At 44.0% G+C, this 27673-nt stretch overlaps 1 protein-coding gene, 1 long non-coding RNA gene and 5 other non-coding genes across 7 annotated transcripts; 5 read left to right on the plus strand and 2 right to left on the minus strand.

Annotated features, from left to right (window-relative positions):
• Positions 1-2235: 2235 nt before the first annotated feature.
• LOC125102596 (meiotic nuclear division protein 1 homolog) lies at positions 2236-3059 on the minus strand (the record flags this gene model as incomplete). Its single annotated transcript, XM_047733933.1, has 1 exon — positions 2236-3059. A coding segment is annotated over one exon (687 nt), but the record flags the coding sequence as incomplete, so codon positions are not given.
• Positions 3060-10459: 7400 nt separating this feature from the next.
• TRNAI-UAU (transfer RNA isoleucine (anticodon UAU)) lies at positions 10460-10553 on the minus strand. The gene is made up of 2 exons: positions 10516-10553; positions 10460-10495 (listed from the first exon to the last, which is right to left on the minus strand). It is a non-coding gene; the product is annotated as a tRNA-Ile (tRNA).
• Positions 10554-12627: 2074 nt separating this feature from the next.
• LOC125102083 (uncharacterized) lies at positions 12628-22855 on the plus strand. The gene is made up of 5 exons (XR_007128019.1): positions 12628-12769; positions 13498-13635; positions 18897-19082; positions 20018-20096; positions 21466-22855. It is a non-coding gene; the product is annotated as an uncharacterized LOC125102083 (long non-coding RNA).
• On the plus strand, positions 18511-18583 carry TRNAR-ACG (transfer RNA arginine (anticodon ACG)). The gene has a single exon. It is a non-coding gene; the product is annotated as a tRNA-Arg (tRNA).
• A 479-nt stretch (positions 22856-23334) lies between the features above and the next one.
• On the plus strand, positions 23335-23407 carry TRNAV-AAC (transfer RNA valine (anticodon AAC)). The gene has a single exon. It is a non-coding gene; the product is annotated as a tRNA-Val (tRNA).
• Positions 23408-23811: 404 nt separating this feature from the next.
• Positions 23812-23884, plus strand: TRNAA-AGC (transfer RNA alanine (anticodon AGC)). The gene has a single exon. It is a non-coding gene; the product is annotated as a tRNA-Ala (tRNA).
• A 3112-nt stretch (positions 23885-26996) lies between these two features.
• Positions 26997-27069, plus strand: TRNAM-CAU (transfer RNA methionine (anticodon CAU)). The gene has a single exon. It is a non-coding gene; the product is annotated as a tRNA-Met (tRNA).
• The last annotated feature ends 604 nt before the right edge of the window (positions 27070-27673 follow it).

The following is a 27673-nucleotide window of genomic DNA, read 5'->3' on the forward strand; positions in this document are numbered from 1 at the left end:
TGGAGACAGCAGTTGGTTCTTTTCTTTGAGCAGTCTTTGGGAGTTGCTCTGGATCTCGGGAAATTAATATCCTGTGCACCCTCTCTGGTGTCCTGTCTTACCCTCAAAGGGCATAATTCCATACTGCCAGAAATATGTATTATTTGTTCTAGCTAAAAAATGATAAGACATTTAAAATAATTTTGTTGGGGCACCTGGGTGGCTCAGTGGGTTAAAACCTCTGCCTTCAGGGATCAAGACCCACATCAGGCTCTCTGCTCAGTCTGCTTCCCCCTCTCTCTCTGCCTGCCTTTCTGCCTACTTGTGATCTCTGTCTATCAAATAAATAAGTAAAATCATTTTAAAAAAATAATCTTGTTTTAAGTAGATCTGTGGTCAAAAGTTGGCCAGGTTGGAAACTGATATTCAGAGACTGGTAGGAATTTTTCAAAGTCTTACTCCCTACATTAAATTAGAACTAGGTACCCAGAAAGAAAGTAGCAAACAGAGGATAATGAAGTTGGAGAGATGAATCTATGATGTCATTTAAGTTACAACCCAATTCTTTGAGAAAGTGGGAGCTACTCTCTTTACCTTACAACTTGTAAAATGAGAAATGAGGCTCTAGAGGCAGGTCACATTCTACCCATTCACTTCCACCAGTCCCAAAAGCTCCCCGATTTATCTCAAAAGGCTTGTAACCTCTTCAAGAACTCTTATCTACATCATTCCCAATTCCTAAGCCTGGAGAGAAACGTAGGGGTGGGGGGGTGGGGAGATGGAAGGGTGGAGGAAGACCTTTTAGAAGCTCCCCCTCCCCCATCTAGCCCACAGTTTCCATGAGGCTACTTGTCAAGGACAAATACAAATTGTCAGTGTCTTCTCCACAAATACCAGTTGAAAAAGTTTCTGCCATCTGAGCAGCTAACCTCAGTTTATCCCACCTGCCACAAAACTTTGGATCTGGCTACTCTCTTACGAACTAGTGAATTCCGCATTGTTATACCCTTCTCATAGCTTAAACTTGAAAACAATAAGGTCTCTGTTTGCGTCTCTCTGTATGTTCATATATCTGTATGGTACATATATGGTATTTTCTACCTCCAGATGGCACTGCCAAGATTAATTTGTAAAAGAGGATTAAGGAAATAAAGCACTTACATAAATTAAATTATCAGAAATATAATAGAAACGTAACCCAAATGTTTTTAGGTTCACATGAACTAAATTAATCTTTAATAAATAAAAGCTATCTGAAGTTTGTTGATTTAATTAAAACAGGTATGTTTTTAGAGTTGTTGGCATTAAATATAATACCTCTATCTGGGTTTACTAAAAACCAAATAAGCTTATGTTATCTCAAATTACAGAATTTGTTAGCAAGGAAGATAACTTAAAAATGATGTTGATCTGTTTAGTGTCCATGTAATGTTCATAAGTCATCTAAACATAATTATTAAGAGCAAGTGAATTAAATAGATGTAAGGTAAAAGTATACATAAATTTTTCAGCAATATTTATGTCTATGAAATTAGTTTCCCCACATCTTTTTGGTCTTAAAACATTAGAGTTACACTACATTAAATTAGATGATGTGTAGTTGTTCAACATGTACACGTCCAGATAAGATAAAATGCTGAGACATTATTAACTGTACTTAGGTTTATTTACTTTTGGCTTCTTATTACAGAGAAACTAAAATATATTTGGATATGTTGGTGTTACCTGGAGAATTTTTTAAAAAGGCATATGTTTCTAGAAATTATAAAATGTATTCATAAATTTCTCAATCTAAAGAATGCTGGTATAACAGACAGTTCACAATTGCTTACTATTTGGTTTTCACTAGAAACTAAGATTTCTAAAAGTTAAGAATTCTAATTAATATATATAATTAAAGCTACTAGAAATAGTTCAACAGTTGTATATGCAAGGGAAGTTAAGATGTTGGTTTTTGGTTTCTTGTGTGGTTTTGTTTGTTTGGTTTGGTTTTTGGTAAGAATAAGTAGGAGAAATGGTGGTATATATTTGGTTAGGGAAATGAATGGAAATTTGTCCTCAGGTTAAGCTGGTTATTTTTGAATGGGAAAGAGAATAAGAGACAAACTAAAATGGGAATAGAATGTTGTAGAATTTTTGTGAAAAAGGAATCTTGGGAAAGGAATTTTAAGTGTGATCAAGGGGAATAGGATTGAATGAATTTCTTATAAGGGTTTGTTGGTTTGTTTGTTTTTTGTTTTTTTTTTTTTGTTTTTTTTTCCACTTTGTACTTTATTTAAAATTAATTAAATGATAAACACAATTATAGGTAAATGGCAATTCGGTACATTTGAATAACATTTTAAAAATTACATATTCACAAGTACATAGATCCTTTACCAACATTGAACATTTTAGTCTATGTAGTCAAAGTCTTCTGGAATTCCAAAGTTTTTATCAATTTTATTTTCTTCGAAACCAAATTTTCTTTTGGCGCAAGATTTTATTGCAAATATATTATCAGTCCATCTGTTAGCAGCTTCTTTGGCTATTTTATTTGCTTGACGTATTTCTTCCACAACTTGTGGGTCACATTCCTTGTATTTTTCTACTTCTGCCTTTAGCTGTTCCCTTTGGTCTCGAAGTGAAGAAAGCTCTTTTGCTAGCATGGTTCGCTCTTCTGTTTCATGTCGGCCAATTTTAGCTTTCTCAATGCTTTTCTGTAGATTTGTGTGCTTCTGGTTTCCCTCAGATACCTGAGATTCCAGAATCTCCAACTTGCGTTTCCTCGCATGAAGAGCTTTACTTGGAAAAGCCCAGTAATAATTAGACGTTCCAATCCTCTCACAGTCAACCATACCATCATCAACCAAACTTTGAAGGACTTCTTTCACTGACATAGCAGTAATGCCTTTCTCTTTGGGAGCAATCTTCTCCATGTCTTTTAATTGAAATACATCTTTCGTCTCAAAAAATATTTCCATCATGCGGGCTCTCTTCTCTTCTGCACTTAGTCCTTTTTTCTTCGACTTGGCTCGGGCGGCGGGTCTTCCGGCGGCGGGCCGGGCCTGAGCGGGAGGCGAGGGGCGGGCGGGGCCGGGCGGGGCGGGGCGGGCCTGTTTGTTTTTTAAGAAAAAAAACTTTAATAGCAACAGTGCACTTATGTACTACTAGATTTTTAATTTCTTTCATCTGTAAAAAAGACAAAGTTTATTGAACTGTTGTTCTGCACTTGGTAAGAAATCAAAAAATATTTTGGGATTGTTAAAATATTTTTTAAAGTTATTTGCCTTGAAAAGAAGGATTCTATGTTTTGCCAAAATACTTCCCCATATTTTTCAGGTCTTTGATTATTTAGGAAAATAGAACCTTCTTAATATTAAAAAAGCTGATTTTTGCCAACAACCATGTGACCTCCCATATTTGCCTTTAAAATCTTTTATTATCACTTTGGTTAAGTAGGTAACAAAGTGTTGCTTCACAGTGACCTTTGATCATATTTGACCAAGTGCTTTAAAACTTTTTTGGTATTTTTCTCAAACTTCACAAAATCAAATTCTAAATAGAGTCTTTTGACCTGGAAGAACTTTGTGATTATTTCCAGAGCGTTCTGGGAATACTTCAAAGCATGCATTAAACTCATCAGGTCTATTTAATATGTTAAATTACATGGGCATTTCAAATGAGTAGTACTGAGCTTTCTTTATATTGTATTTGCATAGATATGTAAGTGTTCTAGAAATTATGTAAAATTCTCTTACCTCCTGAAATTGTTGTCATCAAAATGGAGGCTCACACCAAAATGACTAAAGCTAAGTATTGGAGAAACACCCCAGCTGGCTTTCATGCAAAGTCAGCAGTAATGTTCTATAAAAGTTGTGGCACATATGCATGAAGTCCATTCTGCTTCTGCAAAAAATGGCCCCTCATTCCTGACTTTTTCCATCCTGATGTCTTTGTAACATGACAACAGTATGCTACTGAATCAGAGAAATTAACATGAGTAAGCATGGTTATAGAACATGCCTAAGAATGAAAGTGGACCATTTCCTTACACTATACACAAAAATAGATTCAAAATGGATGAAAGACCTAGATCTGACAGAAATCCATCAAAATCCTAGAGGAGAACACGGGCTGCAGCAACTTCTTGCTAGACATGTCTCAAAGGCAAGGGAACAAAGGCAAAAATGAACTATTAAGACTTCATCAAGATAAAAAAAAAAAGCTTTTGCACAGCAAAGGAAACAGTCAACAGAACCAAAAGACAACTGACAGAATGGGAAAAGATATTTGCAAATGATATATCAGATAAAGGGCTAGTATCCAAAATCTATGAAGAGCTTACCAAACTCAACACCCAAAGAACAAATCGTCCGATCAAGAAATGAGCAGAAGACATGAACAGACATTCCTCCAAATAACAAATACAAATGGCCAACAGACACATGAAAAAATGCTCCATATCACTTGGCATCAAGGAAATACAAATCAAAATCACAATGAGATACCACCTCACACCTGTCATAATGCCTAAAATTAACAAGTCAGGAAATGACAGATGTTGGCAAGGATGTGGAAAAAGGGAAAGCCTCCTTCACTGTTAGTGGGAATGCAAGCTGGTGCAGCCACTCTGGAAAACAGTATGAAGATTCCTCAAGAATTTGAAAGTAGTGCTATCTTGTGACCCAGCAATTGCACTACTAGTTATTTACCCCAAAGATACAGGGTAGTGATCCAAAGGGACACCTGTACCCCAATATTTATAGCAGCAATGTCCACAATAGCCAAACTATGGAAAGAGCCCAGATGTCCATTGACAGATGAATGGATAAAGAAGATGTGGTATATATATATATGTATATATATATATATATACACACACACACACAGTAGAATACTACTCAGCCATCAAAAAACAAAATCTTGCCATTTGCAACAACATGGATGGAATTAGGGGGTATTATGCTAAGTGAAATAAGACCATCAGAGAAAGACAATTATCATATGATCTCACTGATATGTAGAATTTAAGAAATAAAACAGAGGATCATAGGGGAAGAGAGGAAAAAAATAAAAGAAGATGAAATCAGAGAGGGAGAAAAACCATAAGAGACTCTTAATCACAGGAAACACTGAGGATTGCTGAACGGGAGGTGGGAACGGGGGAATGGGGTAACTGGGTGACAGACATTAAGGAGGGCATGTGATGTACTGAGCATTGGGTATTATATAAGACTGATGAATCACTAGACTTTACCTCTGAATCCAATAATACATTATATGTTAATTAATTGAATTTAAATTTTAAAAAATGGGGGAAAATCCAGATGTAAAAGAACGACATGTTTACATATTTACATGAAATACCTAGAAAATGCAAATCCATTAAGACAAAAAGTAGATTAGTGATTGCCTGGGGTTAGAAGTGGGACTGACTACAAATGGGCACAAGGGAGAGATGGAAATCTCTCTTTTGGAGAAATGGAAATGGTCTAAAACTGGTTTGTGGTGATGATTACACAACACTCTAAATTTACTAAAAATATTTTAATTACAGACACAATGGGTAAATTTTATAGTATGTAAATTATACCTTAATAATACTGTTAGCAGAATAAGGGGTGGTAAGAGTAGGCCTCTCTGGAAAGATGACAGTTGAGCTGTGACTCAAATTATGAAGAAATCATTTGTTAACACCACTATGTGGAAGGACAAGACTTTAAAACCACCAACTTGGGGTGTCTGGCTTGTTCAGTCAGCAGAACATATGACTCTTGATCTCAGGGTTGTAAGTCTGAGCCCCACTTTGGGTGTAGAGATTACTTAAAAAATCTTACAGTACAAGCAACAGCAAGAGTAAAGGCCCTGAGGCAGGTATGAGCATGAGGTGTAAGAGAAACAGAAGGCCTGTGTGCTGATAACAAACTGAGTGAGGAGAAGAATGGTGGCAAATAATCTCAGTAAAGGAAGTCAAAATGACAGGATTTAGTCAACAACTGAATATAAAAGAACAGACATGTGGAAGGTCTTAATTATGTTTTCAGCATCAATCATGGGACAGTGGTAATTTTTAATCAAAGATGAATGCATGGAGAAGAGGTTTCAGGGGGAAAATAATAAAGATTAAGAACACATTAATTTTGAGATACCTGTGCGATGGCTAATTTGATATGTCAAGTTAGGTAGGCCATGGTACCCAGATATCTGATCAAACACTAGTCTAGATATTGCTGTGAAAGTGTGGTTTAGATTAGATTAACATTTAAATCAATAGACTTTGAGTAAAGCAGATTACCCACCATAATGTGGGTGGGACTTGTCCAATCAGTTGAAGGCGTTAAGTGAAAAAGATAGGTCTTCTGAGGAAGGGGGACCTCTGCCTCAAGACTTCTTTCAAACTCGAACTGCAAAATCTTTCCTAGGTCTTCAGACTCCTGGTGTGATACCTATATCTATCTCTGATACAGGTATTGATATATTGATATAGTGCCATGTATATATTGGTTCTGTATCTGTGTGGAGCCCTGACTAGTACAATGTGGAGTGTGCAAGTGGAGAAATCCAGAAGTGAGCCAGAGCCAAGAATCTGGAGCACAGGAAGGTGGTCCTTCTTAATATGATACAGGATGTCATCTTAGGCCATATGATTGTACAATATAGATTTATGGTTCTTAAATTTTATTCAGTGATAACATATACAGAAAAAATTTTTTTTAAGATTTTATTTATTTATTTGACAGAGAGAGATACAGCAAGAGAGGAGACACAAGGAGGGGGAGTGGAGGAGGGAGAAGTGGGCTTCCTGCAGAGCAAGGAGCCTGATGTGGGACTCAATCCCAGGACCCCGGGACTGTGACCTGAGCTGAAGGCAGATGCTTAACAACCGAGCCACCCAGGCATCCTACACAGAAAAATTTACACAAAATTTCAGCAGATGACAGATCTTTGAAAGTCATTAATATAGACCCACATTAGCTTAATATTAAGAAGTGGACCAAGGACAGAATCTTGGAGGGAAATGTCATAGAGAGAAGGAGAAAACAATGGGATAGGAGAGTTAGAGAAGGCAATAGAGAAGTTCACCAACAAGAGATTAGTCAAAGCCCAAAACTTGTTGAGTTCAAGTTAGAAAAAAATCTAGGGTTGGTGGGATTTCTGCGAGGAGATCACCTGAATGTCCTTAATGAACAGTTTTAGGAAAATGGTGGGTGGATGCCAGTTCGCAGTGGGTTAAGGACCAGAAGGAATGGAGAGATGTTCATTCAGATTTCTCTTTCTGGAAATAAACTTTAAAGAGAAGAGAGAAGGGGCATTATATTGAACCCGGCAGTATGGATCTTAGTTTTTCTCTTCAAACACGGTGACTCTACTGTCAACTCTTCAGAGAAGCCTTCCCTGCTACCCCATATTTTGTGTGTCTTTTTAAAGATGGCAGGCTGGTGTATATATACATATCTTTAGGTTAAGTTGTCAGTAGGGAGTTGGAATTTGGAGGTGTGGATGAAGACTTTAGTCTCTAAAAGAGAGACAGAGAGATTTTTTTCCCTAGAAAGATGAGGTGGCAATTGTGGAATCTGGAAAGTGATGCAGATGAATTATAGATGTATATTGAGATGGGGTTGGGGGAGAAGGTGATGTGAATCAGAAGAGCTAGTTTCTCTGAAATAGAAGGGAAGATCACTTGCTGAGAGTGAAGGCACTGTCATGGAGTTGGGCATTAATGGGAGTTGAAGGAACATGCAGAAGGAACAGTTTTTACTGTTCTGGGTGGATGGGAGGCATCAGGCCTAATATTGCCATAGGCTCTCGGGTTATATTGCCATAGGCTCTCTGGACCAGCTCTATGTGGTCCATAACCATGCAAAGCATATGGAATTAATCTTACTTCCCTTTTTCCTCTAGGTCAGATAAGAGTATATGATAAAAATAAAAAATGGGAAAATATGGACATAGTGATGATGCTTACATATTCTGTCTTTTTCTAATGATTTTGTGACTATGCATCAAGAATTGAATTATGAACTCCTCTTAAGATGTCTGTGATACTTCAACAAAGACAGAATGAAGGAGCTAGTCATTGCTGCCTAATAAACTATACTCAAAGCTCAGTGGCACACAGCAATAATTACTGATTTCATACAGGCTGGTTGGGGAAGTCATCTGACCTAGGCCGGTTCCACTGGGAGACTCTACTTCTATCTGCAGGCAACAGGAACAACCTGAGAGCTTTTCTCTTTATGTCTCTTATCCTCCTGTTCACACCACTGAGTGAGCTGGGTCTTGTTCTTATATCAAGGACAGAGGTACAAGATAGCAAGTGGAAATAGGCAAGGCCTCTTAAGGTCCAGGCTGGGAATAAGGACGCTATTGATTCTGTCCCATGTTGAGTGGCCAAACCCAAAGTCAATGGACCATGTTTTTCAGTTATCTATAAAACTGGGGCGGGTGGGGGGCAGGGAGACCCACCTCAAATGTAGTAGGTTAAACAGTGCATCCAAATATAGTGACTTAATACAGTGATTATTTATTATGATTTTATAGCTTGGGCAGGGACTGACAGAGATGGCTTCTCTCTGCTCCATGGGGTATAAGTTAGGCTTGGAATATCTGCGATGGCCTTCAGGTTTGATGTTTCAGCTGGAATGTCTGGAACAGCTCGGAGCTGGTCAGGAATCTCTGTGTAGGCTTTCCCTGTGATTAGCTGGAACCTCTTCAGAACATCACAGTCTTAGACTTCTTGCATGGAATCTAGCTTCTCCCTAAAGGCAAAATGGAAAGCTGACATATTTTCTTAATGCCTGGGCTCACAAGCCCCAGAATGTTGCTTTCACTGCATTCCATTGCTCTAGAGAGTTGGCAATCCAGTCCAGCTTCAAAGGGAAAGGAAACAGAGTCCAATGATAGGTGAGGCAGTTCCAAGGTCAAATTGCAGAAGAGAATGAGAACTATTTCAGAACAATAATCAACTATGGATGGAGACATACACTTCACACACAATCTGGGTATGGATACAGAGAGGGACCAATAATTTAATAAACTGCACAGCCTAATATAAATGTGTGTATTAAGATTTAAGATGATTCTAGGGTCAGGCCATTGTGTGGGTATATCACAATCTGGAGGATGGTGAGTTGGCATCATAAAGAGAAATGCATAGTGCAGAAGTGACCCCTAAAAAGATTTCTATTTTCTTTATCCTTGACTAATATCAGAGACTCTGCTAATTAACATAATGAAATATTAGAAATTGGTTTTCTTGGGGTGCCTCGTGGCTCAGTTGGTTGGGCATCTGCCTTTTGCTCAGGTCATGATCCCAGAATCTTGGGATCAATCCCCACATTGGGCTCCCTGCTTAGCGGGGAGACTGCTTCTCCCTCTAACCCCTGCTCTTGTTCTCTCTCTCTCTCTCTCAAATAAATAAAATATTTTAAAAAAATAAAAATAATTTTTAAAAACTGGTTTTCTTTAGTGAAGTTTATCCTTGTTAATCAATTAGGATATTGGAAATATGGTTGTACAGGGTAAATTAGTTGTGCCCAAGAATTGTGAATTTGATATTCAAGAGATTCTGTCCAAAGACAGTAAGAACTAAATGAGCTCTGTAGTCTTTAACATGAGAGTTGATGTCCTGCACTGGAGCCTTCAGTGATCCTGTGTCCTGCTGCTGGTTTTCCTGCTTCAGGGTTCATGAAAAGTAGGTTTTTTGGCATGTGGGATGGGGGGTGGAACCCAGCCCATACATACAGTGAACAGACTAGTGGTTGACAGACGAGTGATGGGGGGGGTGCAAAATGGGTTAAGGGAGTCAAAAGTCAAAAATTACTATTTCCTACATACCTCAGGCACAACAATATGCTCACTCCTGTGACGTTCTACAGACTTCTGGTTGCTCTCGGCTCTTTATCACTCATCCTGTTCCAGCCCCAGACAATTGGATCATCTGAGGACACCAGGTTGTTTCTCAGTTGGCAAAAGCTGCTATATCATCCCTGGTTGTTGGTTCATCAGGGTGGACTTAAGGGTGGTGGGGGACAATACTAGAGGTGATGCCGCCATCTGAAATCAGAAATTTCATTGTTCTCCCAAGCTGGAACTTTAATCAGGCTGGGACCTCGTACAATTTCTCACTTTTGAGCTCCCTCTCATGGAGTTCAGTGCTTACCACTGCAAGCACTTTCTAAGTATGTGCCAGGCGCTCCCCGAGGAACCATCACCATTAGAGCAAAGAGGGAAGGCGGGGTGTCAGGAGCTGTGCATGGGGGAACGCTTGCAGGACCCGGTGGGGATAAAGAGAGAAACTAACTCACTGCAGCGCAGCAGATTCAGTCTGCAAACGCTTGACATTGTTCGATTTCACAAGCGCCGCGGAGAACGGCGAGGTCACAGGATTTAGAACAAGTTCAGACACATCAAAGATGGTGCGACATGGTCCGGAAGGACCTGGGGCAGCAGAGGAAAGGGTCTCCCTCGAGGGATGTAGCCTCTGGTTGGAAAACGATGCTCCAGGTGAGGCTCGAACTCACAACCTCGGCATCCCTCGCACACATACTGCTGTATAAGTACCGCGCGCTAACCGATTGCGCCACTGGAGCACCTGCTTCTCACTTCCGGTCACCGGCTACACGGCCTACGCAGACACGGCCGGCGTCTCTGCGGGGGGCTCCCCTGGAGCGCCGCGGCCGCCTCTCGCACACGGGAGCAGGGCGGGTCCTGACGGCCCGGGGGGCACCGGGGCGGGTCTGCGCGCGGAGACGCCGGGGGGCACCGGGGCCGGTCTGCGCGCGGAGACGCCGGCGGCCACTTAGCAGACGACCGGGACACAGAGGGGCTGACGCTCGGGCGACCCCGACGGGCGGGCACCTCCCCGCCCCGCTCCCCGCCTCGCTCCCGCTCTCCCCCAACCAACCGGTCGGAAGCCGAAGGATGTTAGAGGCTGTTTGCTGCCGCGAAGGGATCCGAGCCACCGCGGGTGGGAGAGGAGCCCGCAGCTCCCCGCCCGCGGGCATCCCTCCCTGGGACAGACACAGAGATTGGGGCTCTCGAGTTCCCGGTGTCTCTCTGCTACGTTAAACGAGGGTTTAAAAAAAAAAAAAAAAAAAAACCCTCATACTTCGCAGTTTTGAGATGGGAGGATGGGGAAGGAGCTCTCCACAGGGGCGCGCGTGCGTGCGTGTGTGTGTGTGTGTGTGTGTGTGTGTGTGTGTTTACCCAGAGGGTGGGCGATGTGGGAGAGATTATGTAGAATTCGCTGGCATTTCTATCCCAGTTTCTTTTCTTTCTTCTCTTGAAAAAAAAAAAAAATTACCATTGTTCATGGATAGGTGCCTAGGATCTGTCAAACAAAAACTGTGGTGTAAGATGGAAAAATGTGGAGAGTGGTGTGAAAGGTGCTGTGTATATTATGTTCCAAGGAGGAAAATGCCACTGCAGTCTTCTTGAAGTTTTTATATAATATTTGCTCTTAATCTTCCAACTCTGATAAAAGATTTCCACCGAACTAAAGGGCACTGAGCAATGTCCCACGACCCTCAACAACACAGATAAAGGGGATTTGGGCACCAGAGGGAACGTGTACGGAATTTTTTATAGATACCTAGACCCTGAGAAATCCTGAGCTTTTCTTTTCTTTTTCCTTCTTTTTTTCTATGACCTGAGCCATAATCAGGAGTCAGACACTTGACTGAGCTGCCCAGGTGCCCTTTATTTCTTTAAGTCATCTCTACACCCAATGTGAGGATCGAACTCATGACCCCAAGGTCAAGAGTCACATGCTGCATGGACTGAGTCAGCTAGGTACCCCTGGGAAATGATATGCTTTAAAAAAAAACACACACACACACAAAACAAAAAAACAAGGGCAGCAGGATAGGATTTCACCTTTTTGTTGGAAGGCAGCGTTCACAGACTTATGATGTCACTGAATGTTCCTACCAGTGGGGACACAGGAAAGGACCACAAGGTTGTACTCTGGAAGAGGAGGTTAGGATGTACTCAGTGTAAAAAGGTGTTGTAGAAAACAGAGTGCAGCCAAAAGATGAACGCTGAAACAGATTACAAGAAGAAATAAGAGAAAAGGTAAACTGGGATCATTACCATAGGAGACGGGGGGGGGGGGGGGGGGGGGGGGGGGGGGGAAGGGGCTGTGATTTCTGGGAAGTGACCATGTCAGGGAATGCTGAGCCTCACAAACAACTTTACTTCTCTTGACATCACCAAGGAATGCATTTGGCGTATGCCATTTCTTCCCCCCTTCCTGTTAACAGTTATTCACTGAGCTCCTCCTGCATGTGAAGCAGGGGGCTAAGTGTGATACTAGGGAGACTACGTCAGGGCTATTGTCCTCCAGGGACTTCTAGGCCAGGTGGTGAGACAGGGCACCAAGACACCCAGAAAAAGCATAGGAACACTGCAAGGCTGTGGGGTTCCACTGAGTGGGGGCGGGGGGACATAAGACCCTACTGGCGAGGGTCACAGGGTCAGCATGGGGCTGGAGAGGCTTGGGTTAGGGGAAGAGGAGGTAGGGGGAACTATGCCCACTGAGTATGAGAAAAGGCAAGGAGGTTGGACTCTCATAAAGGTCTTTAAGAATGGGGAGAAATCCCAAAGGAACTGAGAAAATCAAATGCATTTGCCTTCCCCTCACTTTTTTTTTCAATCAGCACCCTTCTGTGTGGCTGCACCCTGGTGTGGGGGACTTGCTGCCTCTCCACCTGGGGGAGGAGAGAGGCCAGGCAGCTCTCAGCTCCAATCGGTGCTCCCTTCTTCACCTGCAGTGGTGAGGTCACAGGTGGGAGTCCATCAAAATCAAGTCAGTGCTGGCCTCAAGAGGGAGGCCCCACACCAACCCTGCTCCTCCCAGAAATAGTCAGCCTCTCTTTCTGCCCCATCGCTCCCAGCAGGAGCAGTGGCTCATTTCAGCGTGGGGGGAGGGAGGTTTGGGTCAGGACTCTAGGGACACCTCCCCAGCTAGAATCACTATTCTAGAATCACCTTCTAGATCATTTGGCAGCTTCCTCTCCCTGCATCCCTCTGCTTCCACCAACTCCCATTGGTTCCCACTCTGTCCTGTTTCTTTAGTGTTCTGGGGATTCAGACCCAGGAAGGAAGGGGACCTTAGAGGGAGCTGTTGGCCTTTCTCCCTTCTCCCTCCCTAATTCAGACTTCACATTTGGTCGAATTTTCCTGATCAGCTCCCTTCATCTCTCCTTTTTCCTGAGGTTTATACGCCTGGCCTTCCCTCAGTCCCTTCCTGATACCTGGAAACAGGACTTTGTCTTCACAGTCACCTTCATCCTAGAAAAGAGATGGGAGGAAGAGGAGCCCCTTGACCACCCTGGCTCTGGGCTGGGGTGGGGTTCCTCTGGGCAGAGCCCCTTAGAAACTGGTCAGGGACTACTAAGGAAAAAGATAACCCAGTGCAAATGAAAGGAGAGAAACAGAGTTGGGGAGCTAACGTGACAACATAAGGTCTTGGGACTTTGCCCTAAGGCCACAGACCAAGCTGACCAGACACACTGTGGCCCTTTTTCCTGACAGGTGTCCCTGTGTTCCTGGCATGGCTGTTGCACATTCCTTATATTTTGAAAGAAACTAGCTCACACAAGGAAGCAAAAATCACCTTTCTCTGCCTCTCTTTCATCCTCTCACTCAGTGCCACGCTGGTTTTCTTATCTGGTGAGTGTTTTAGGGGCTTTGGGAGTTCTTGGGGGCAGGTCTTGAATCCAGAACCATATCTGTGGGTTTTCACACTTTCCCTTGAGTAAGGTTGGTTCTGGGCACAGATTCGATGCTATGGCATCTCGCTTGCTCGTTGTACCTGTTCTTGCTCTATAATGTTAAAATTTTGCCTACATAGAGGACCTAGAATCCATTTCTTCCAAACATTCTGTAAGAACCATGTCCTGGAGGTGAGAGAGAATTTGAAAGAGAGATTATAGCAGGTGCAGGGTGGGTGGGGGAAAGAAATGGGAGAGACAGAGGAGTCTCCTCTCTGGCTTCCTACACCACACACCACACTCCCATTGGTCAAGCCTGTTTTTAAAAAATTTAGAATTGTTAAATTTCTTAACATTTATCAAGTACCATAGTCATTTCTCTTCAATAAGATCATTCTCCCATCAGGAATTCTCAGATTCGTCAGCTCCTATCACTATTGGCTTCGGTGAGCTTTACAGCAACAAATCCAAGGGGAACCCAAGCAAATACCAGTGGCCAGTTACAATGGTAGAGGAATCTGGGTAAAGATTGGGTAAAGATGGCTAGCCTGACCTCAGTGGTGGTGGGAAGGCTAACTTTAATTGAAACATCGTGTCCAACCTGTTAATTCAAGACTTCACAGCTACACACATACTTGTGTTTAATCACTGTGTAAGACTGGAAAGAGTTGGCCTGTTGCTAATCCTTGTTCAGATATGGGTTAGGATTCTAGAAGTTTAGGTTTTCATAAGAGAGAAGACACACTTCGGGTGTGGGGAGGGATGAGTATGCTTTGGCTCTTGGGGACTTGACACGAAAACCGTCTCATCTTGAAGATTCTCTAGGTCCACCCCTCAATCCCCCACTGACATTCCTGGTCTCCTGGAGTAGTTCCCTAAAAGTAACCACAGCTCATTCTCCACCTGTGAATACTGAGCTTTGATAAAAATGCTCAGCCCTCTGGAAATTTCACGAATGGAATCTTCACTGTTTTACTCTTCAAGACTCTTTGTTGCAGGGAACAAAACCCTATTCAAACTACCTTAAAAATGACAAAAGGCTGGATTTATTGGAAAGATGCAGGGATAGCTCATAGACTCAAAGAAAGTTCTGGTAGAATCAGGGCTACACAAGAGACTTTGGGGACTAGAACCTGGAGCTCATATCCTTCAGGACACTTTTCTTTTTTTTCTTTTTCTTTTTTTTTTTTTTTTTCAGTATTCAGTGAAGGTTACTGGAATTTCCTGACCCACAGATACAAGCGTTATCCTCAATACACTTGCTCATCACTTTCGATGAATCACCAAGGTCTGTCTTTTCCACCTCAACCAGACCTCTGTTCCCCTTTCTGAGCCCTCCTCACACTCAATGGCCAGACCAGTCCTTGTCATACCTGTCCAGACTACCGGGTCTCCAAATGTGGCTTCTCCCCCTGGCAGTCTGCCCTAGTGGTGCCTGGTTCAATCTTCCCAAGACACAGAACTGAGAACATTCTCCTTAAAAACTCACTTTGTGGGTCTCTGGGTGGCTCAGTTGCTTAAGCACCTGCTTTTGGCTCAGGTCCTGATCCCAGGGTGCCGGGATTAAGCCCCACATTGGGCTTCTTGCTCAGTGGGGATCCTACTTCACCATCTGCCTGCAGCTCCCCCTGCTTGTGCTCTCTCTCTGACAAATAAATAATTAAAAAAATATATATATATATATATACATATATATATATATGTATATATATATATATATTGCCTTCTTGCCCTCAGGATAAATTCCTTATCTTGATAAAGTTATTTACAAGTTGGCACCAACCTATCTCTCAAAATGTTTTAATTTTTTATTACGTGCATGCCATATGTGCAAAAAAGTATTAAAATATATAGGAAATGAACCACCAAATCTAGAAAAAAATATTGTCCTTATATGTGAAGGGCCTGGTCTCCCCCACCCCCACCTTTCCAGCCTCTTTCCCTGCTGCTCCAGTTTCCTTTCCTCACGCCCATCCAAACCTGGTTCTACCACAGCAAACTGCTTTCTTCCAGTATGTCAGGCACCTTCTGCAACTTTTGATCTTGCACAGCCTGAACCTCTGGCCCTGTATTTCCTTCTTCACAAGGTCAAATTTGTTTCTCCTTCGAGACTAAGCTTTGCTGCGATCTGGTCAAGGAGAGCCCCCGCCCCGACTTCCCCTCCAGAGTTCATTGTTTCACTTCCACACCACTCACCCATTTTCTTCTTAATTTCTGGGGTAGCACTTCTCCTGTTTCATTGTAATTACGAGTTTAGATTGGTCTCTCTGACTGGATGTTAGTTCCTTGAGAAATGAGGATGAAGCTTTGTCTGGGAATCCTTAGGGGTCCACGTTTTGCTTGGCAAATGAATATGCAGTAAATGCCTTTCGAGTCATTGAGATGAAATTTTAGAAGGCAGGGACGGAATTGGACATTGCTGTCAATGATGATGACATTTTATTGACAGTTGAAATATCTGCCAGGACTTTACTGTGTCCTGCTATTTGATCTCACAACAAATCTGCAATGTGACGATCGTCCTCATCTTGCAGACAAGGTCATGCTGTGACTGAAAAGTTAATTTGTCCAAATTCCACACAGCTAATAAAAGACGGAGTCAAGATTTTAACCTGGGTCTCTCACTCCACCTGCTCTTGCTTTCCACATCAACTTTCTTCCCATGAACAATGATCAGAATAGCAAGTAAAATTAAGACAGGAAATGTTAAACTGTGGTTGTGCTGGAGATGAGCAGACTGTAATAATGAAACAAAAATATCAACAGCTATGAAGACGCTGCAGAAATAAGTGTGCGCTGAGAACATAGATGTCATAGACAAATGTAGGTGGCATAAATTACTGATTTCTGGAACTAATAACATAAGACACCTGTTCTGCCCCCAGAGAAGTGGGTGGAGGCCTCGGTTCCCCGTTGAGCGCCAGCCCTCCATTCTGTGCTGCACTCATTAGCCTCTGACACCTCACGTCTAGAAACCATGGGATCGTTTTACAGAGCAGTTGTAAAGATCTGGGATGTATGGCCTTATTAACAGCCACAATTATACAATGTCAATGTCAGAGTCCATATGTAATCATGTACAATTAATGTCATATGCAAGTCATGTACTCATACGGAATACAGTACTGAACACAAACTATATAGGTCAAATTCCTTCTTTGAGGCTCTGGAAGGATCTGGAAATCTAGCTATGGTCTAATGTAGGTTAATGTAAACTCTCTGCTCTCAAAAATGCTTTAAAAGTAATTTGATTTCGGATATGGGGCTGGAGCAGCTGACATTGCTTGGCCAAGCCACACCAGAGCTGGCACCACTGCCACCAGGACTCCTTTCCAACAAAAACATACTTGTAGTCACATAATCTTCTCTCTACTTCCTTGGCTTTGGAGGAGATGGACCTCACTGTCAGCCCCAAACAAAGAATTATGATTGACCAAATCAGTCACAGTGATCCTACTCTGGGAAATAATTGGATTAGTTGAGTGTGAGATGCAAATCTAGCCAGTGTGGGGGACATCTACTGGGCGCATATAGAGAAGGGGTCCTCAACAAGATACCAGAAAGAAACCTGTCTGTTTTCTGTTTTCTTCTGGACTTTATTTTAAGATTGTGAGAGTTTGGGGAACTGCAGGGAAACCAGCTGGAATGTGAGATCCATCGGTTGAGAAAGGCAGAGTACAAAGAATTATTTAAAATGTGGTCCTGATGACATCATGGGGCCACTGAATTAACAGGCAGACAGCTTGCCTACCCTCTGGACTTGTTATGTGCGATAATAAAACTACTTTATTTAAGCCACTGAATGTCGTAGTTTCAATCGTTGTGGATCTACTGCTGAATTTCCCATTACTGGGGAAGGATCTTGAGGGGTAGATCTCAGTAAGTTTTGTATTAAGTTTTGCATAAGCGTTATGTTCTAAATACCCTTGATCACTAGCATTAGGAAAAACTCAAAACCAGCCACGTAAATGGTATGAAAAATGTCAGTCTGGTGAGCATTTGGTTCACTAAGCTTTCTCATTCTTCTCATCAGACTAGACAGTCTCTTCACCTAGGAAGCCTACTTCTCTCAGCCTCTGGCTCTGGCCGTCACTAGCTTTAGCCTTAATGGACACACCCAGCTGCAACCCCTGAGCACAGAAACCGCCACTGTGAGCCTCCAAGTTGTATTCAGGAAACGAGACTCCCCTGCTGGACAGCCCTCCTCTGCTCTTCCATTTAAACATCCGAGTTAGAATAGCACAGAATCACAGACTTGGGATGCCTACCTACCCCACAAGCTAGGCCTTTGTCCTGAAGCTCAGAGGCACTTGTCTCAATTCTTCACGCATGCACGCAGACTTTTAGTGGAAAATCAGTTCCTGTAGACATTGAGGATGCTGCCCTCAAGGCATATACAGTTCAATGAGGAAGACCACTGAGCAAAGGGCAGTTCACGGCACAGGCCCCAGGTGCTGGGTGTGCTCTTCGCCTAGGAATACAGGAAAGAAAACCCAGACTGGGTAAGAATCAGTCCCATTAGGTCGGCAAGAGTGTTTCCTTACTCTGTCTGTTCACGCTGGTCCCTGATTCCCGGCTTCCACCAGTTCTCCAACAGCTAAGCTGTAAAAACGCCATCATCCGGGGCTTGGCAGGTGCTTCTGCACGAGGTCTATGACCTGAGGTTGGCAGGATAATGAACTAATGAGTCTTCAAGACCGACCACAGATCTTTACATTCTCTCAGCTGGGAAGCTGGAGAGCAGAAAAACCGGATGGGGGCCGGGTGCACTTGGGCTTCCGCCGTGCCTCGTAAAGACTAATTAATGACGCTTTAGAAGACACCACCGTCGGTAGGGCCAGTGGCGCAATGGATAACGCGTCTGACTACGGATCAGAAGATTCCAGGTTCGACTCCTGGCTGGCTCGGGATCTTCCCTTGTTTTGGGAGGAAATAGGGGTGGTATGCTCTGTTATTTATAACCGACGTGGATCAGATCAAATAATCCCTCTGAAGCCGTTTCATTATGAGGAGGGCCTCATAAAAGTTGCATTATACCTCCACACCCTGGAGGAGGACTGAGGGGGGAGGTTGGGAAAGACGCCCAAGGGAATTAAACAAGAATTTGGCTCAAATTGACTATCTTCTGTATCAGCGCATTTTGCATGAGAAAGTATCCCGTTCAGGAACGCTTGCCTCTTTGTTACTGTTCTCTTGAGAATCCCGCTTCATTTCCTCCAGGGTTCAGCTGTCCAAGCCCAGGCCAACACAATCTGCCGCCGTCCCATAACCGACAGAGCAGAGAAGCTGCTGTAGGATGACGGCAGAACGCGCGGGAATCACAGATCGGAAAGAAAAACCTCCCGGAGGAAGCAGCAGCTGGGAGGCGATGAGCCCTTCACAAGGCGACAGGACCACCTAGATCTCGTGAGTACCAAGGGACCAGGGTACCGGGCTGGGCTCGGCTGGGAGCGGGTGGCGGCCCAAAGTGCAACGGGGGTCCCCTCGCAGGTGTTCGCAGAACAGCCACCCCACGAGGCGCCGGCGGCAGGTCCCGGTGGCTCCCTCCGCGAGCACTCGTCCCCTCCGGGGCCACAGAGGCACCCGGGAGCGGGCCAGGTGACAAAAGGGCCCAGAACAGATCCTGGCCAGCAAAAGGACGAATTTTCCTATCCTAGTTTGAAACGGACGCTGAAAGAGCGTGGGAGGAGGCCCAGAGAATTTGAGTGTCAGGAAATAGGAAAGAAGGGTCTAGGGTACGCGGCTCCTTCCATCCTGGCTCTGCTATGACCTGGTAGGATAATGGAGCCCAAACTTAGCCTTTTAAAGTTTGGAAGAGGAGACACTGGAGTCAAAACTCAGATGCCACCAACAGCACCGCCCTGCCAGGGACAACCACCATTAATAGCACTGGCATGTCCCCTGAAGAAGAAAAGTATTTAGGAATTTGCTCAGGCACTGCCTTTCTACTTGCAGTCTCATTGGTACCAGACCTCCCATTGTATTTAGGCTTCAGTCTGCTTTGGAAATTCCTAACACAGTCATGGCTATCTCCAGTACCCAATCACTAGCAAGGTCATGGATATTAGCAGTGCGCTGTAACCAATCAAACTTTAAGAAAACTAACACTACCATCAGATCTCTCAAGCATTTCCCTGAATGGTGAATAATAATTCACGTTCTAGAGGGACTCTACCTCCCCCTTCAAATGCATTTAGAAGCCTAGAAGACTTTATTACCTTCTCTTTAATGTGCCTCAACTTCGGACTGCAGTCCCAAACCTGCTATTTGTAAAAGGGACTGTGGGAGTGTATGTTTTCTTAACGTCTCTGTTGATTGGATTCATTTTGTTCTTGAAACAGGTAAGTCGATTGATGTTTTCTACACAAGAAAATAAACTCGCTTTGAAACCCCCACACTGGGATCTTCAGACCAGAAGAGGTAAGTTCCACCCAAAACCCTGCTGGACAGAGTTGGTGCCTCCAACTTCAAAACCGAGCCCCAATTCCTCTTCCTTTGTGCCACCCTGCCTTAGGGAATGTCATTTCTCCACTAGGAGCAGTGGCTCCTCATACCTCTCCATGTAATTCAATATGAGGTCAGATTTTGAAAGGGTTTCTTTCCCAAGGGCCATGGCCCAGTGCCACCTAGCAGCTATCCCTGAATCCCAGGGGGCATGCTGACCCCCCACGCTCCAGAGTCTAGGAGTATGCAGTAGGATGTGTGGAGTGAATGAAGCTGTCTAACTCCAACAGAGTGTGCGGATTCTCTGCCCAGACCACTATGATATGATTTGACACTCCTCCCTCCACTTTGCACTCAGCTCTTAGTTCCACCCCTGTTGGAGGGGTGCTAAGATGCAAATTCAGTTACAGTCCAGACTAAATTCATTTACCAGCAAACTTAGCTAAAGAGACCGTCCAAATACTTTATTCTGGCACCAGAGCCATTCATGAAGAAGCCTGGCCCGTCCAACAGCTTCACTCCTGGAATTTTATCCCATGCAGACTCTGAAAAAAGTAAGTCACTCTTAATTTACCTTCAAAACCTGTTCTCTCATTTTTCTGAGACTTTGCAAATTCACTTTGGTATAGCAACTGAATGACCTCTCATCCTTAAAATGTAACTATGGGAGTGCCTGGGAGGGGCAGTTGGTTAAGTGACTGACTCTTGGTTTAGGTTCAGGTTGTGATCTTATGGTTTTGATCTTATGGTCTCGAGATGGAGCCCCATGTCTGTATCAGGTTTCCAGCTCAACATGGAACCTGCTTGAGATTTTCTCTCCCTCTCCCTCTGCCCCTCCTACTCATGCTCTCTCTCTCAAATAAATAAATCTTTAAGAAAAGAAAAGAAAAAGGCTGTGGGCAATGCCTTGAGTGGAGGTGTAAAGGAAAAGAGAGCAATAAATTGAGAAAACTCAGGTTTTCTTTCCCTTTCTTGTCTGATTTGACAGCCAGTGCCCAGAAAGGAGCACAGAAATTTTCTCTATATATTTCTTCTGCATGCAACAAAACCTAGCTTCCAGTCATAGCCTCAGATTCGGTTTCAGGGCAGAGGGAGTAAAAGCAGAAGATTCCAGACTACCATAGTCAGATTCCCACCAATGTGTTACAGTCATAACCAGAGTCCTTAACACTATCTGATCACGCAGGCCACTAAGAAAAGCTGATTATTTCTACTTCGTATGAGTGAATCATTGCAATTGCCTTCTCACTGAATCAGTAAGAGCTCCAAAGGGTGTCCCGTATGATTGCGAAGCAGAAACGAGTATCCAAAAAGTCACTGGTGAAGTAATCTTTCTTCTTTCCAGCTGTGCCCATTTACCTTGTCCATTCCAGAAAACCAGAAGGCCTCACAGCTGCCATGTTGCCTTAGTTTAAGAAATGTTTCTCCTTGCACTTACCCTCTGGAAGAACACAACCCAGAGGAAAGCTTGTCCCCTCCGTGTCACTAAGGTCTGAACAGGCAGTAGCTGAGAAGAGCACCCTAACTCTAAACCCTGAGAGGATGGAGGCTGGCAACCTGTCCAGAAGCTTATCTCCTAGAGGAAATATAGAAAATAAAACAATAATTTAATATCATTCCCAAGACAGAATTTTATAAAGATGATGAAGAGAGAGATAGGGAGGGCACTGATTCCTCCAGAGAGGTCCAGGAACAGCTCTCTACTGCAGTAACATTGAAGTAATGGCCTCAGTGATGAAAAAGAGTCGGCTGTGTCCAGTCTGGAGCAAGAGCAGAGGGAAGACGAGAGGCCTGCCACTAGGGCAGGGGCCTCCATGCACAGCAGGAAGACAGCTCCTCAGCACAACCAAATAGATTTTTCTTTTCCTCAGTCCTCCAGGCTGGACATCATAGTCGTAAAGCAGTCTTGGGTCTCTGAAGATCCCCTCTGTTCCCAGAAGCCCTTGCTAGAGCCTCGTGTTGGGCTCTCTGTGTCTCTAAGGCTTAGGCTCAGACTGTCACTAGATCTGTCAGTTGGGGAGGGCATTACCTGACAGCATTTCCTGCTGGGCATTGGGTCAATCTGCAGCTCAGTGGGTCCCTAGCGAAAAATCTGTCTTGGGACACAGGTATGGCCTTGGAAAGGGTCCTCATGGGTTCTATTTTATCATGTAGTACGCCACCCGGAAGAATTTGTTCTGTTTGTTATTTAAAAGTGGGCTTACCACAGCAATGGGCCCAGGCGGCGGCGCAGGGTGACGACCACCTGTAACTGCCTGCGGGGGGTTTTCTCGGAACCCTGGTAGGTGCCAGAGACAGGTTCCCTTGCTCTCGGATGTCATGTAATCTCTCCGTGCCGCAGGTCCACGCATTTCCACCTGGATCTCACGTCTCCAGGTGTCACGCTTTCTCCTTTCTTATTTCCCAGGCTCAACCTTCTCATAAACCTCAATCTCCAGGAACCGAGAGCCCTTCCTGCCACCACTGAAACCGGCTCCCCTGGGTTCGGAGAACCGGGAACGGGTGTCCGCGCTGATCCTCTGGAACTGAGGGCGCTCAGCGCCCAAGACAAAAATGCCCCTCCCGGCGCGGCTGGGAGCGCCTTCTCTCTCCCCGGGATCCCAGTCCTACACCTGCAGCGTCCCCTAGGCTCCTCCCCGCCTTCCTCCACCTCCTACAGCCCATCACTTTTGGTGGGAGCGAAGTCACTGCCTCCCCCGTCCCGTGTGCGCTCACGGAAAAAAAAAAAAAAAAAAAGATCCAAGGTCCGTTATTTTCCAGATTTAAACTTGCGGTCCCGGGGAAAGGGCCCGCGGCTGCCATCGGGTGGTGGAGACCGCGCCGCAGGCGGGGGACAGGAGGGCGCGGAAGTGGGCACAGAGTGCGCTGGCGCGCCGCGGCCACTCCCCGCCTAGTGCGCGCGCTCCTCGGCCCCGCTCCAGCCGCCCGCAGGCTCCGAGGCCGTTCGTTTTTAATTCAAATAATTCAACAGGCATCGTCCCCCCACCCCCACGCCGAACAATTCCTACTACCGCGCGGGCTCGCTTCCCCCGAGGTTCCCTCCTCGTCTCCGTTCCGCACGGTTCAGCCTTGGTTCCTGAGCCCGGATGCCCCCGTGCTTCCTGGCGCGCTTCTTCGGGAGCCCTTCGTGGGTCCTGCTGTGACTGCGGCTCGGCCCACTTTTCCCGCGGCGAACGCGGATCTCAGAAGTACGAAATAGCCCTCTGAGCAAGCGGTTTCCGTAGTGTAGTGGTTATCACGCTCGCCTAACACGCGAGAGGTCCCCGGTTCGAAACCGGGCGGAAACACTCGGTTCCTTTTGCGGCCACAGCCCACCACGGTCTCCACCTCCTGCTCCCAACCCAGCATGGTCTCCACCGCCTGCTCCCGGATGCCGTAACTGCGCGGAGCCGGCGGTCCCCATCCCGGGAGCGCCGGGCAACCCCATGGCCGCCCCGGGAAAACGCTCAAGGGGCAGTTTCGGCGGCACCAGGTCTTTGTATTGGCGACTTTCTCCCCTTTTTCTCCCGCAGAGGAACCCGTGCCGCCCCGGCCCGGGGCCGTCTGGAGAAGACGCGCTCTGCGCTCAGTCCTGTTCTGCGTTAATGGCCTTAACATGCCCTGTGTTCTCGGCACCAGAAGCAGTGAGTAACGAAGCGGAGACTCGCGCATAGACTCCTGGAAGGAAAATTGGAAGGCACCAGACGCGGTGGGGGAATTAGCTCAGGTGGTAGAGCGCTCGCTTAGCATGCGAGAGGTGGTGGGATCGATGCCCACATTCTCCAGCTTTTTGTCCGCCCGAGGCACTCCGGGAGGAAACTTCAAACCTTCTAGCGCCCTCAAGAAAATGAGCAAGTGGCGGGCATTTTCCACATAGTAGTGTTTTGGCCGTTTCTTCGAAGTTTGACGTCTGGGCATGGTCCAGCCAGGGCTAGTGACCGCCCTACCAAACGTACGCATGTAGACGGCCGGTTTGTAAGACCTGTTTCTTCGGCGGAGACGCGATCCCGAAAGGATGAGGCATACCCTCTTGCTGTTTTTCTCCCTGTGTTCCCCTGCAACTTGGCCCTAAATTCAACCCAGTCCGAGAAAGTGCAGAACACATAAATCAGATTCAAGAAGTTCAGTAAAGCTCAAGAAGGATAAATCCAAGGAAAAATCGCGTCTGGGCACATCACAAGCAAATCGCTAAAAATTAAAGAAAGGAAAAGAAATTGAAAGCTGCCAGAGGAAAATGAAAAGATGTTGCATGTTTGTGGATTTATCAGAAACCACCAGAGCTAGAAAGGAATGGAAGAATATTTTTTAAACGCTGAAAGAAAAATAACTCATTCTGAAATTTTATCGGTAGCAAAAATATCCTTCAGACATAAAGGTGAAATAAATACATTCTCACTTGAAAGCACACTGAGAAAATTCATTGGTAGCAGAACAGCTTTAAAAAAATATTTTAGACTGAAGAGAATTGAAAGGAAATTTGGAACATCAGAAACGAGAGAACAATAGCTGAATAGGAAATATCTGGGTAGATACAATCGACTATTCTCCGGAGTTCTTTCAAGTTTTTTACTATTTTTTAAGTAAGCTCTTGATGAATGACAGCAAAAATTATAACACATCATAATACACAACACAAAGGGGTTAAAATAAAGGTGATAAACAGTGATAAAGTTTCTATATTTGACTTGAATGGTATAACACTCATTCTAAAATAGACTGTAAAATGTTAAGTATGTATATGGTAATACACATACCAGTCACTATTAGTAACCTAGACTAATTGCTAAATAGCTGTACAAAGAGATATAGTAAAAAATATATATAGAATAATAAATATGTTTTTAAAAAGCAAAAAGGAAGTAGGAAGACAGAAATAGAAGAATGAAAAACAGAGGGAACAGACCATAAACAAAGTAAAAATAATAGATTTATATACAAACATACCCATGATAATGTTACATGTAACTAGTATAAACACATCAGCTACATACTGGACATAGTCAGACCATATTAAAAATAAAACATGGCCCAAATATGTGCTGACTATAGGAATCTCACCTCAAACAAAATGGCTTAGATAGAGTATAAGTAAAAGAATGGGGGAAATTAAACCCAAAGCGAAAAAAAGGCTGATACAAACATGTATCAGACAAAGTATATTTCAAAGCAAAGAAATTTTCCTCATTGAAAGAGAGATGTTATACAATTATTTGGTGTATGTTACCAAATAGATGTAACTGTTTTAAATGCCCATACACCTGGCCATAGATCTCCAAAACTGAAACAAAGTTGATAAACCTAAAAAAAAAAAAAAAAGATAAGATAAAGTAAGAAAATCCACAATTATAGTTGCAGATGTTAACAGTCTCTCTATTGGGGCCCCTGGGTGGCTCAGTCAGTTAAGTGTCTGCCTTCGGCTCAGGTCATGATCCCAGGGTCCTGGGATCCAACCCCACTTCTGGCTCCCTGCTCAATGGGGATCGGCTTCTCCCTCTCTCTCTGCCTCTCCTCCACCTCATGTTCTGTCTCTCAAATAAATAAATAAAATCCAAAAAAAAAAAAACCTATCAATTGATAAATTTAGTAGACAACAAGTTAAATATATTGAAGAACTAACCACCACCATCCACCGATTGACCTTATAGAACAAAATTACGATGTAGGTAAGAAAAAATGGCCAACAACTGTGGGAAAAGCAAGATCATATCGAAACTAAAAAATCAAGAATGGCAGTGTGCAAAAGAGAGTGATGTTATTAAAATTGATATTTTAGAATGAGTTATTTATCTGTAGATGCCAGGAAGACAAAGCGGTGAACCTGGGAATGGATCCTTTCTTGTCTGTACTCACCCTTCCATCTCTTGAGGTCTGGAACTCATCAGATTCCTTCTGAATCCCCTGAGCCTAGCACAGTGCCTGGCAAAGAACAGCTCTCCAGCAAACGTGCACTAAAGGAGTGGAAAAGAGGTCCTAGATTCAAAAGAATCGCACAAGAACAATGTTCAGTAATTATTAAGTCACTGGTGGGATTTGAAGGAGGCAATGAGTCGGTATTGACTTGAAAGTCTAAGCCCAAAAGGCCAGCACACAGGAAGCAGAAAGTTAGATATTTGTAGATCAATGAATGAACCACTGTGGAGAACAGAAATGTCTTGAGTTGGAGCAGAGAAAGAGCTTACATATTGGAACCTAAAAATCTGCTTCTCGGGTCAGGTTTTGCCACTTAGGAGCAATACTTAACGTATCCGAATCTCCATTATATCTGGGAAGTGCAGATTTTGATAGTTTTGTTGCCAAAATCCAATTGGACCCTATGAGATAATCTCCGTGAATCTCTCAGTATAAGTAATGGTACCTGACAAAGCAAAGCGAACAGCGAGATTTCTATTAAGTTCAGCTTCTTTGTTTTGTAGGGAGAATGTCTCTAGTCACGTAGATGTAAGTGGAGATAAAACAGACTAAGAGAAGTTTGGGCTGTAGGCAAGTGTGAGGGTTATTTATTCGCTTATTCATTCATTCAGTCAACCAATCAGTGAACTAATAATACCTAAGCGCCTCCTATGTTTACTTTCAACAAAGGAGACCGCTGAAGATGTAAGATCACCTGAGATCTCTGAGGTCAGAAAAACCACATCGTTAGAACACCAGAGCAGCAAAAGACAGGCATACCTGCCCCCAGTCCCGCAGCCCCGACGGACCTATCCTTGCGTGAATCCCAGAAAGGCTTGGATTTCACTGGTCACGTGTGTGAAATCCTTTGGGTGAACCACTGGATTTTATGGAGTAATTTTCAAGTAGCATTGATTGTATTCCTTTATGCTGGAAACTAATAAAGCAGCGGTGATGGGAAAATAATGCTTGATATTTCACTTTAAATGGGAGGAGCTACGCCAGGCCGCCCTCTTAGCGCAGTAGGCAGCGCGTCAGTCTCATAATCTGAAGGTCCTGAGTTCGAGCCTCAGAGAGGGCAGGCTGGGTTATTTTTTTTTTTTTTTTCTTCACAGGCTGCCGGGCTAAGGTTATTATGGTTAAAAAACAGGAACAGAAAGTAAAGTTATCGAATATTGCCTGATAAGGATTTTTGAAGACTGACGCAGTATTTGCAGAGGATAGTTAAATCAGTTTTGTAGTTCTTTGGGCTTCCCAGTAGTTTCAGGAAAATGAAAGCCAAGTAATTTAGATTGCATCAGAAACTACAAGCTATGCTGTATTTGCGGTCTTCCTCTCTGTTTTATGGGAGAAGCAAGGGAAATTTCTCTCCCCACTTCCTGCTCTGAAGGTCACTCAACCAGTTAAGGGGTGAGAGAAGTGTAAGATCATTTATTCTCTTAATCATTCAACACATATTTCTTGATTACATATCTTATTAATGGAGGGTTCTGGGTGCAGTAATCACAGAGTGAAAACCAAGCAAAAATTGCCTCCCTCCTGGAACTCCATCCTAGTTGGGAGGTGTAAGGGAAATGGACGAGAAGCAAATAGGAAAATGCATAATGAACTAGTGATAATGTTTACTGTGGGGTGATCATTAGCCAGTTGAGAGGTCAGGAGTGTGGAGGTGGCTCCTTCCACTT

Source organism: Lutra lutra, chromosome 6 (assembly GCF_902655055.1).
Source record: "Lutra lutra chromosome 6, mLutLut1.2, whole genome shotgun sequence".
Classification (NCBI taxonomy): domain Eukaryota; kingdom Metazoa; phylum Chordata; class Mammalia; order Carnivora; family Mustelidae; genus Lutra; species Lutra lutra.